This window comes from Limulus polyphemus, unplaced genomic scaffold (genome assembly GCF_000517525.1).
Source record: "Limulus polyphemus unplaced genomic scaffold, Limulus_polyphemus-2.1.2 Scaffold4378, whole genome shotgun sequence".
Classification (NCBI taxonomy): Eukaryota; Metazoa; Arthropoda; class Merostomata; order Xiphosura; family Limulidae; genus Limulus; species Limulus polyphemus.
In genome coordinates this window covers 19862-32321 of record NW_013669988.1, presented here as the reverse complement: position 1 = coordinate 32321, position 12460 = coordinate 19862, and the positions used below count along the sequence as shown (strand labels likewise).

At 32.5% G+C, this 12460-nt stretch overlaps 1 protein-coding gene and 1 long non-coding RNA gene across 2 annotated transcripts in view; one reads left to right on the top strand and one right to left on the bottom strand.

Moving 5' to 3' along the window:
• LOC111088761 overlaps positions 1–585 on the top strand; it is a 5588-nt gene extending 5003 nt beyond the window's left edge. The window contains exon 2 of the long non-coding RNA XR_002613186.1: positions 327–585. This is a non-coding gene — a long non-coding RNA (uncharacterized LOC111088761). The remainder of the gene's footprint in view (positions 1–326) is intronic.
• A 241-nt stretch (positions 586–826) lies between these two features.
• Positions 827–12460, bottom strand: part of LOC111088762 — a gene marked incomplete at its 5' end in the record, with an annotated part of 31015 nt that continues 19381 nt past the window's right edge. The window contains 7 exons of the mRNA XM_022399677.1: positions 827–928; positions 2034–2156; positions 5545–5651; positions 6183–6264; positions 6389–6589; positions 9402–9644; positions 10672–10811. Coding sequence (XP_022255385.1) covers positions 827–928; positions 2034–2156; positions 5545–5651; positions 6183–6264; positions 6389–6589; positions 9402–9644; positions 10672–10811 — 998 coding nt within the window. The remainder of the gene's footprint in view (positions 929–2033; positions 2157–5544; positions 5652–6182; positions 6265–6388; positions 6590–9401; positions 9645–10671; positions 10812–12460) is intronic.

Sequence of the window (12460 nt, the reverse complement as noted above, 5' to 3'; positions counted from 1 at the left end):
GTTTCTTTGGCTTTTACTTGTTATGAATTATCCTGTCTGTTTATATATATGTAAGAACAATATATCTATTGTAAGTTTACATGTTTTTTTAATTGATTATCTAAAAATATAATGTTAGTAACTCAGAGTTAGGGAAGTTAGTACAATACAGTTTACCAATAAAGAAAAAACATTAGATATTGGCTCATAAAAGAATATTTCTTAAAGAAGATTGGGTTTTTCATCTTTCATATACTTCCAGTTGAAGCATAATTTTGTATATTTACATTTGTACTGTTATTTTTAAAATGTTGTCCACCATAACTCTTGACTAACACTAATTTCAGGACCACAGTGTCTTAGCTCTTCTGAAGATGATGTTACCAAGTTTCTTGCCTGCAGTACCCATACTGTGACCACCAATCAAGATTATTGGATGTAGCAGTACCCTAAAATTGTTTGTCAGTTTAAATTAACAATACCATATACCACACTATATGTAGGAAATTTAATTTCAGCATTTATTTTGTAAACATTATGAGACTTCTCTAAGTGTGTTATGTAATTTCTGAAATCTTGAAAAGGAAATAAAGTGGTTGAACTTAACTAACTGTGGACTTGTTAAGGAAACATATAAGATCAAAAAGTTACCTAGTTGGTAGGCCTAAGCATGCAATGTTTAACTTCTTATTCATCATTTTTTGTAACCATTACTATGTAAACAATTTTTAATTAGTACCAAAAATAAAACATTGTTTATTGTTTCCCTAAACACTACATCAGAAATCTATAGAACAGAATATTCAAGAAAATTAGAACCAGAAAAAATTGTGAACTTGTACTAAGACTATTCTTCCTCCTTTTCTTTTTCTGCTAAATCTGTAGTAAGTGTTCTTAGACTGTAAACTAAATCAGGTCGAACATATTTACTGTATATTCCTCCATGGATCTGTAAAGAAAGTAACAAAGATGTACACGTGTGAAATGTTAGAAAAACCTTGCTGACAGTAACATAAATTAAAGTTGCTATATAGTGAGTTAAAAAGGACTCAAAACCCCCATAGATATTATATACATATCACTATCATTAGAGGCCCAACTGTATTTCTTTGGTTTGCTGACCCAAGTTGTGCTGATGAGCTTTGAATAGGCGAAACTGCAGTATATATATAAAGACAACATTTCTGTTTGTTTGCACCCTAACTCCTCTGAGCCAATCTCAATCAAAATTTCAGGTAAACACTATGAACTATGGGGAATGTCTTAAGGGGGTCAAAATTGAAGTTAACCCTATTTCTATTTTGTAAAGCCTGTTGGTTAATTACTCCTACCCTATTGAGTCAATCTCAAACAATCTTGGCAGGTTGATGCTTTAGACAATGTTGAATATTCTAAAGGAATTCAAGATCAAAGTATGAAAGTTGCTGGGTTGTTTCTAAAAAACCATGCTTTTTCTCACGGTCAGTGAGATGTAAGGTGTTCAAGGGGTGGGATCACCTCAAAATATTTATTTGTTGGTAGATGGAAAGCAAAATGCAAATGTTGTTTATGAAGAAGCTTTATTATAATTTTGAGATAAAGTTTATGTTCAAGTTATTACTTTGAAATATAGGATTGCTGTTAAATGTATATTGTTTTAGTTAAGTTTAAACATTCCCTGTCAGTTGACTGGTATTTCAGCTATATATGTGTGTTAAAGATTCCTTTTCTTTTTCACCAGAGGTTAAATTGAAAAGAGAATCTGTGACATAGAGGCCTAACACATTCTTTGATTGGCCATATCCTCTGCTGTGGAAGTATGTTCCACTGTGAAAACTGGTCTTTTACCATCTCGGTTAAAAAAAAAGAAAATCACAAAAAACTAGAAATGTATCCTCGAGGTTCTGTAGGAGTTTAGAAAATTTTAGAGCCTTCTAAGAAATTTTAAAACATACTTTAAACATTACATTCACATTATTGTGTCTTAGACATTATCTAAGTGCAATTTTTTTATTCCACATTACATCAGGAAATGTGGTATAGTTAATGTTATTTTTTTAACTACTTGTACTTACTGTGGATGCTAAATCTTGGAGTAGATTTGAATGTCTTACAATCTCTGCATTTTCAGCTAGAAGTTTCCCATACTCACAGACCATATCTACTAACAGAGGATTGTACCTAGGACACCTGGTGAACTAAGATGTAGAAATATTTATTTGGTCCATTTGTAAGTTTATATATTCAGTTTGCTTATCAGATGACACATTAAGTTTAGAAAAAAGTAACTTGAAAACAGCATGATTGACGCAAGATTTTGCACAGCTTCTTGGAACTTGTGTTTGATTTTACAGTGTCTGTTACTTGGCTTATATGTGTGCCAACTAGCTTGTTTAAGAGAAGTGTAGAAAAAATGATTCAGAATTTAATAAAGCATTTAACTGATTTTAAAGACTTGAACATACAAGTTCATGTAATAAGATTAGTTAAATAACGTTTTCATGTGTTATGTTTTTTAGTTCAAACTTGTGAGACTTCACCAATTACAATTTATGCTTTAGATTATATACATATATAAATGTAGTGGAGGGTTTTTAGTATCAAGAAAATTTTGTTAAAGAAAACACTATTACATACACACACCTAAGGATAGAAAGTACAAGGAATACACTTTTCTTTTTTCCCAAGAATTACAAAAAGTATTTCTGTTGCCACTACTTGTATAAATTCATTATGTTTACTTTGAAATTGGTACATTTCAAAAGTGTGGATGTTTCTAGCTTATTTTGAGACTGGCTTTATGATCGTTCTGTTGTTCTTAAATGTAGTTTGTAAACTAATTTTTTTATTTTCAGTATTTTCTAAAATGTTTAGCTCTATTCATTTGGAAATTTCCATTTTCACTTCCAAACCTTCACGTGTCCGTAATACTTCTATGAAGTAAAGAGGTAATCCAGTATTTTACTATTTTGATGTCATTATCCAAGTATTGCATATTTTCTGGACTTATATTATCATTTTTATTATCTATCTATCTATATATATATATGTTTAATAAGTAAGATATCTTTTTATATTCTGTCTTCTAACAACTGTTACCAGACATAAACTTTCTGTATTTGCTATGCTGTTTCAAACTTACTATTACAAAATTTGCCTGTCAGTAGATAAATAAGAAAAACAGAATTTATAGAGCAACCAGATGATAAAAGTGAAACACCTGATATTTTATTCCTGACAGTATAATACTCCAAATTATTGTTTAGATAGCTGGAACAAAAGCAAAAATAAATTTTAATTTGATTTAGAAACAAGTGTTTTTTTTCTTTGTCACAAAGCCAGAGTAATATTAAGTATAGTTGTAATCTTATGACACTAAATGAAAGTGGATATCATATAGTTCAGGAAAAATAATACAATCTACCTCAAACATTCAGGAATCTTTACTGAACATCAGAAAATGTAAAATACCTATCATGAAAATTACAATTCAAATATTTTTCAGTGATATTGTTTGGCAATGGTATGAACTTAAACTGTTTTCTGGGATTTCGAGTGAAAGAATCCTTTAGATCAGGGGTGGCCAAACCCCGGCCCGTGATGTCTTTTTCTGCGGCCCGCCTAACATTTATAAAATTCACTGTATTATGGCCCATGCATGATACTTAGACAGCCCCTACAGCCTTTTCATTATTTTTAATTTGCACGAGGGATTTGTGCGTCATCATTTGATAATTTCACTTGACGTCACTGTTGTTCGCACGCTTTGGTCGTGCAGCTGTAATAGCGATCGCCTCGAGGCAATCGATTGATTTTCCCAGTGTTGCCTCGGGCCATAGAAATGAATAACTTTTCGTTCAATTGTGAAAGATTATCGAGTAGCGAGGAGGCGATAACTCATTCTTTCATTCCATCGGGCTTTGGCTAAGGCAATTTGATCCATTCTTTCATTGTCGTCTCGGCGACCTTTGCGACAGCGGTCTGACTGGAGGAACGATTAAAATTCAAACTGAGAGCAACAAGCTCGTCGTAAATGAGTCTATCTCGATAATCTGACAGAATTGGATGAACATAAGATTCCTTGACTGAATGTGGACTGATTTTGCTGATCGAAGTGTCAAATGAAAGGTCCCTTCATTCTCTATTCACTGATGTATTATCCAAACGTCTTTTCCACCAGAGATAACTTGATTGACAAAAAATGATGAAATTTTTGTTTTTGGTCTCTAGAGAACACCTAATGGCACAATATCAAAAGTAAAGTACATCATATAAAAGCCAAAAAAGTTTTCTATCTATTGATATAAGATTCTTTGTGACCACAGCCAAATGAGAGCTGTATCAGAGCATTGAAAAATACTAAGCTCAGGGTGGCCACTTTTTTTTCCAGCACTGTATTTTAAAGTTTAATGCGGCCCGGGTCGACTCTAGTAATCAAAATCTGGCCCGTGACACAAAAAAGGTTGGCTACCCCTGTGGTATACATAAAAATCTTGTTTTGAATCTGTACCTTAGTTACAAAAACCTATATTTTGTATTAATTACAGAACTCTGTAACCTACTGCAGCAAATATAATAAATTATTAGTAACCATATGTACAATACTTGCACTTCTAAAACAAATATATTTATAAATATTCAGCAGGTATGATTTGTTTGTCTTTCACAAAGTATTTTTGGATGTTTTCAATTTATTTCACTTCCAAGATCTTTTAAGCAATAGTGTTGTAATTTATAATTTTGATATTATAGTGTTTGTTTGTTAGAGGAAGCTTGTCATGACATAATGATAATGCAACCTCTATTTAGTGTATCTGTTATTCAATGATCGAGTTAGTAAGTTCAGTAGTCAGTGTGATTGATGTTAATCAGTTAGTGAGGAAATTTTGCAAGTAAATTAGGTGGTTTTGGAATTTCTGTTAAACGTTGTTTGTGAAGGAGTATACCAGTGAATGTTGCCTGTAGAAATACTTTTGAAGAAATAAATCATTAATTTGTTATTGTTATGTTGACAGAGCTTGGCATTGTTTTAACCAAATGATCCAAAAGAAACCACCCAACGATGGAGAACTTTATTACAATATGATATAAAAGATTAGACAGTCTGAGCCATTAAGATATTTACTTGAACATTGGAGTAAAGGTTACATTCTAGGATCTGACATGAAGACATAAAGATTCTGTTTGACTTATTAAAAGAAAAATAATAAAAAAAGGACTAGAAACAGAACAACAGAAAACAAGATAGACTAGAATATCATACTCTGTCATACTACTGCATTTTGAAAGAACATAAACACAACCTTATGTGACCAATAAAATACATTATACTATAATATTAAGGTAATTCATCTCCAAGTATAGCAGTGAAGCTTCCATTCATAGCCTGTGGCTTACAACATATAACACCATGCAAGAAATAACAGCACAACTTAAACAAAGCCTCTTCAAGATTGCTATATTTTTGTCATTAATTATTAAACATTACAGAAACTATGTCTTGAAGGAAATCACTAGCGAATACGTAAATACTACAGAAACTGAAAAATCCTGCAAAAGAGATTAATGATTATTCTTCATACTTACCATCAAAAAAAGTTGTATTATTCTTGAGTCAGTTTCCTGCAAGTTTTCTCTATTTAGTCGAACATTCAGAACAACCTTAGTCCAAGGCTGCAACAACAGATGTTGCTCTGTTTCAAATACCAGTAATTAAATTTATTGGAAGTAATGAGCAAAAGGAAAGACTGTTATAAAGAAAGAAGCAAGTTTGTGCTGCTATGGTAATAACATCATGTTTTCTTATCTCATACATATTCAAAGAATATACCTTACTCTATTAAAAAGTTATAAAACTAGGGATATACACCTTTGAAAAACAAATATGTAAGCCTTACCTAGTTTATATATTTTAAAAACCAGTAGTATATAAAAGTTAAGTATTAAGTGATAGTGGAGGACAATACAATCTAATATATTTTTTTTCTTTATGTCTGTTTTTTCAATCATTGTTCACCATGCATCTGAAAAATTGAAGGTGACATTAGGCACACAGTTTCAGGATTTTATCACCCATAAGTTTTTGTAATGATCTAACTTTAATGTTTACATACATGAATACGTTCTGAACTAAAAATCAGTTAAAATGCTATACCGTAAAACAAGTCTAAAAAAAACAATCATGGTCATCAGAATATTAATAAAATGTCAAGAGATCATCTCACCTAAAAATGTGTCTGTAGCATGAAGATAGGCAAACATGGAGGTTATACAGGATAAAGCTTCATCATCTAAAAGTGCATTCTTCTGTAGGTTAAAAGTTAACAGTAAGCTGTTACAAGCTTAAATAACATTTACATGTTATAAGCTACCACTAACCAAGTGACTGAGAAAAAAAGTACACCAAACTATCAAACTGTTGTTTTCATACCAGCATAAAATCTAGCATGGCCATATTGAAATTATTTTGCTCACACTTATTAGATGACTTTAATTTGACTCCTATATAATCATTAGTAGCTTCAAAGTAAATTAGGATATATGTGTACATACATGGACTCCCAAAGTAGTGAATGGCATATAAACAAGTTGGTTCTTGTAACAAGTTCTGACCAATATTTGCCATATAGTGCTAAAGAGAGAAAATGAAATAAAATTACATTTCAAAGCACAAAAATAGTTTGTAAACTTAGAGAAATGGCTTTACTTGCAGAGACAAAAAGTCATTTTTGGACACGTATAGCTGATAGCTATTACCTCATGTAAAGCCTTGAACCAAACTTCTACTTGTATACATATTAACAAGTAATGTTGTAGTCTATGATGCAATTAGCGTTAGAATATAGACCTACAACAATAGGAGGTGACACTAGGCACCATGAGAACCTTGTGATTCACAAAGGCTCATTCAAATATCAATGCTACTTAGCTTTAAATGTGTTTCATTTTTCATTACGAATTACAGAATTCTTGTACCCATTATTTTAAACTTTAGTTCCCATTTGAACTTATCTTTTTTACCTTTCTTTTCTTGATTTTGAGAAAGAAAAATACAACATTTTTGAGTATTTCAGTTAAATCTTCTACTTCAGATTATCATATTTTCTTAATTTAATTTCCTCTTTTAATGAAATTATGAGATTTTGAGACACATGTCCCAAAGACTGTGACACGATTTCTTTGAAAGCATCATTCCCTATCTTTATTATCCCAATGTTTGGATTTTGATAATTAATCTCACATTTTGTCATTGTAGTCTATGTACCATGGACCAGCTCAGATATGAATTCACATTTCAGAAACCTCCTGAGGTCCTGACACTTCACAACAGGAAACATTTTTACTGTTTAAGTGGTGACTGGAAGTATTTAACAGTCAGTGATGTTACTTCCACTGTGCATCAGGTGGTTGGTTTCATTCTAATCTCGGATCAAGGATTTCTGTCCTCCTGATTCTGTTCCTTCAGCTGAGTCTGCCTTGTCTTTTAACAATTTTGTCCTGTTGTTCCCATCCTTTGCTGCTTTGTTTGTACACAGGTATGTGACATTTTTTTTCTCTATCTCCAGTTGTTTTGTGCTAAGTCTTGGACTACCTTGCTGCTTGAGCTTTTTGTTTTGGCTTTGTACAAAACCCCAACTGCCTTATACTCTCAGACCCTGAGAATTTTATTTTGTGGCATATGGTCATGATTCTTCTTTTTTCCTTGCGCTTTAGTCTGAGATATAAATGCTATTTTAATTCAATTTTAATCACCAGGAAAGAGCAACATGTAGTTTATACCTAGCACTAAAAGTGCTCAATACGTTACACACCTAAAAGTGAGCAATACACTTAGCAATAATCTGCCTAATACGTGACACAAGTTTTTCTGACTAATCAATCAAATATACGAAATCTGATGATGTTGTTACTGTTTTCATAATCAAGATTTAGCTTCAGTCCCTTGAATCTTTTCTTCCAGTTTGAGGATCTTCTTATTCTTGGTCTCCCTCTTTCCTCCAGCTGTTCATTCTCATCTTTTTCTTGCTTAGGTTCTTTGCTATCTGTTTATACTTCATCTTCTTTTACAGACTCTATATTGTGACCCTGACAGCTTCACTGGAGAAACTTGCTTTTCTCTCTCTTCGCCTTGATTTTCCAAAATCTTCCACAGTGTCCCAGTCAATTTGGTTCTTTTGTTTCTGGGATTTAATTGTTAGGATATCTTATTTTATGGAGTTGCCTTCTCTTATCTCAGGGACCTCCACATGGCATCTTACTTTTGTGATAAAGTTTTGGGAGGAATTCCTTATAGCTTGAAACTTCTAGTTGAGGTAGCTTGCCGGTAGTAATCTCTGTTCACGTTGGTATTCTACTTTGCTCAGTACAGGGTATTCCAACATTTTTCTTATCCTTGGGAGCCTCATAGGGTCATCCTCTTTCCAACTCCTTCTACTCAAGGCTTGGCACTAGAGATTATGGAGTTTTGATTCTGGAGCCACTCCTCAATATTGATCCAATGGGAGCTCCACTCTCCTACAAACTTGTGTATTCCCTACAGAAGACCTTAAGGTCATGCAGGTGCTTTCTCTGTCTTTCCATACCCACCCTTTTTTTTTACCTCCTCAGATCCCTTGCATCTTTGGTGCCAGGAGAAGGCTGTATCTTCTCACAAGGTGATGAATGCCATGAACTTACGGGGATAGAAATTATTAAATAAAATTTAATTCACTCAAGGGAAAGCTATCAGGAAGATAACATTCCCTCGTGAACCATTTTTTTTATTTAATCCATGCAATATGTTCACTTTCATTAGTCATAACTAAAGAAATGCATTCCCAATTGGGAAAGCCAACTAAAAAGATGAAATTCCTCAGGAATGTGGGAATGTAATGTTTCAATCCCAGCCTTAGCTTATTCCTCACCTTGATGAATAGGCTAAATCAATATTCTTAGTATTTGTTCTTATACTTTGGATACATATTATTGATTACAAACTTCCTGTCTAACTTTTATTTGTTTTGAGAATTGAAACCTAATGTCAACATTATATTTATGGCAGTTATTACAAATCTGTTGCTTTATTTAAAAAAAAAAAAAGTTTTTAGCTTTTAAATATAAAACCCAAGGTTAGATATTTATATTTAATGTACAAGGAAAAGAAGGGAAGAATGTAGTAACTTGAATTTTTAAAAACTGCCTTAATAGCAGTTTCTAGTGAGTTACTCCTTTAGCTCTATTGGTAAAACACTAGCTTGTAGTAGAAGTGGTTCCAGGTTCAAAACCTGCCCATGAGAGCTAGATGACAAAAATTGGATTACTACAGTATCAAAAGGTAAATACCTTGTCCAAGAGTTATTAATCTGGACTATTAAAGTTAGTACAACACAGGCAGTTATCTACATGTGAAATACTTATAACCATAAATCATACACTAAAACTCTGAGTTCTTCAAATACACTAACCTGAATCAAAATGTTCTGCATTAACAGAAGAATTGTTCGACAATCTGTAGGGCATAAACCTAGATAATGGTTTCTATGAGAATCTTCATTGCTAGTTTCAGACTTCAGCTGGACGACACCATTTTGGAAGTGTTTCACAAAAAACCCAGTAAGCAGCTTAATGGATGATTTTTGCACTTTTAAATTAGACATCTGTATCCAGTTTAGGACTTGCTTCATGGTGACTTTCAAACTGTGGCTCCACTTTAAAAGAATTTACTCATTGAATACATAAATGCTCTGAAGTGATGTTTGTATTAAAACAAACATGTGCTGGTTCTAAAAAAATTCAAATTTACTAGAAAGACTACACAAGCTTCCAAGCATGGACATGTTTCGTTGTGTTTGATTTACTGTTAGTAACTGTATTCTATTGAACTGAATATCAAGCACATACAATATGTGTCTCCACTATAATCTGTATGTAAAAGAAATTGCTGAAAAATAATTAAAAAAAAGATTGATTATTACCAACATATAAAAGAAAGTATAATTGATCGAATTAGCTCTGTAATCTGATTGTTTAGCCAATGGTGATCTTGCTTTCTATGTCCATTTAAGAAACATTTATCTTTAATGTTATGAATTTGTAAGATAGATAATAATATTCACATTTAGATTTTACTAATTCTTACAGGTAATAAGTTAAGTTGTAAGTACATTAATGTTGATTTGCTGCTTGATATGCAAAACAATGGCACTTTACATGATACATCAGCTAAACGGTCAGATCGGAGACTCTTGAGGTACAGACATAGCCACCAATAACTAACTGCTGACCAATTATTATTTACCACCCACATCTGGTTAGCTATTATTAGTGTGTGGTTTGTGTGTAGTGGCTTGAACCTTGGACCATCTGATCTGCTGTTTGACATACTTGGCCACACACACTCCATATAAAAGAAATATAACATACTGGTGCTACCTTCTATGTTGATAAACTTTCAAATTACATGTTTACTGTCATCACCACCGTACTTAAAAGAAATATAACATACTGGTGCTACCTTCTATGTTGATAAACTTTCAAATTACATGTTTACTGTCATCACCACCGTACTTAAAAGAAATATAACATACTGGTGCTACCTTCTATGTTGATAAACTTTTAATTTACATGTTTACTGTCATCACCACCGTACTTAAAAGAAATATAACATACTGGTGCTACCTTCTATGTTGATAAACTTTTAATTTACATGTTTACTGTCATCACCACCGTACTTGCCTTTAGATTGTATTGAACTTGCAAAGTTGCCAAAGTGGCGGTTAAACCAAGAGCTTCTGTCAACACATCTTCATCGTCTGTGTAAAAGCAACTGTTTAAAAGAGTTAAAAACTGAAAGTTGGATGAAACCAAAGTCACACCTATAACAAAAAGAAAAAATCTAGTAAATCTACAGGTAAATTATATAGAAAGAGACAAATAGTACTTGAGTCTGGTTTATGTAAGAGACACACTTATCACCATACATTTGTTGCTTGAATGGTATCACATTATCTGATTATGTACATACAAAAAATAGTGTAAAAATATCTTTATAATGTAATCAAATACGTAAGTAATATAACCAGTTTTGAGAATTATTTTTAAAATGTAATTCTGACAATGTTACCTAATGTATTGAACTTTATTATACAGTACTTGATAAAAAATTTAATATTAGTTGCTACAATATTGTTTTTGTGGCATAAAAAAATGTAGGAACTAACATATTGATCACCAATATTTTAATGCAGAACACATTTGAACTAAAAAAGATAGAAATTATAGTCTGTAGGAGTTACAATAACTTGAACCAGTTATTAGAAGAAAATTCTGTATAGCTCATGTTGAAAAAGAAATGTATAGGAAATATCAAGATTTAAGGTAGTATTTCCAAAGCCCTCCAGTGACACAACAGTAAATGTGGAGGTTTATAATGTCAAAAAGTGGGTTTCAATATCCGTGGTTGGTACAGCACAGATACCTCATTGTGTAGCTTTGTACTGAACTACAAACAAATATAAGTATTTCTAATTTAATTACATAACAGTTAGTTGTATATAAATACCAAATAAGCTTAGCTTTGGAGTTTATCTGTCAAAATATCCTCACCATAGTGAAAAAATTATACAGCTTTTACTTCTGAAAGTTTAATCAACTAAATTATGCTGAACAATAAACACTGATGTAGCAATTAAATCCAGGCCTGGCATGGCCAGGTGGTTAGGGCGCTGTACTCGCAATCTGAGGGTTGCAGGTTCGAATCCCTATACCACCAAACATGCTCGCCCTTTCTGCCATGGGAGTATTATAAAGTGATGGTCAATCCCACTATTCATTGGTAAAAGAGTAGCCCAAGAGTCTGTGGTGGGTGATAACTAGCTGTCTTCCTTCTAATCTTTTACTCCTAAATCAGGGACAGCTAGTGCAGATAGTCCTCATGTACCTTCACACGAAATTAAAAAAAAATTAAATCAAATATTTTAAGTGTGCTGTTTACCTCCTCACATTTCAAATATAAATAAAGTATGTTCTTATTGAAAATTGGCATGATGAACCTATAGAACATCAGCATCAACTCTCTGATGTGATCATAGAAGCAGGAAGCACTGAATCTATTCCCATAGACAACAAGTTACTGCAGTCATTAAGGTCTTCTCATAGGCTCTACAAAGCAGATATGGAAGTCAAATGATCAAGAAAATAATACATTTGATGACCAGATTAAACACTGGAGGAAGCAAAAAAACTAGATCAATAAGACAGCCCAGATGGAAGAACAATCAATTAACCTGAAATACAACAATTCCAGAAAAAGACCTCTCTCTAGAGAGCTTTATTTTATTCATTGTTTAATTACATCTGACCATATTATGTTTTGCAAGCTTTTTTACTACATTATTTATTGAGTATAATGAAAAAAAGGAATATTAAAATGGTCAGCTTCAAGAGAACAGATGAGGCCTTACAAAAACATAACGTTTTGGGATAACATGGGACCTATTGGTCCATCTCGGCTGTTCCATCCTCT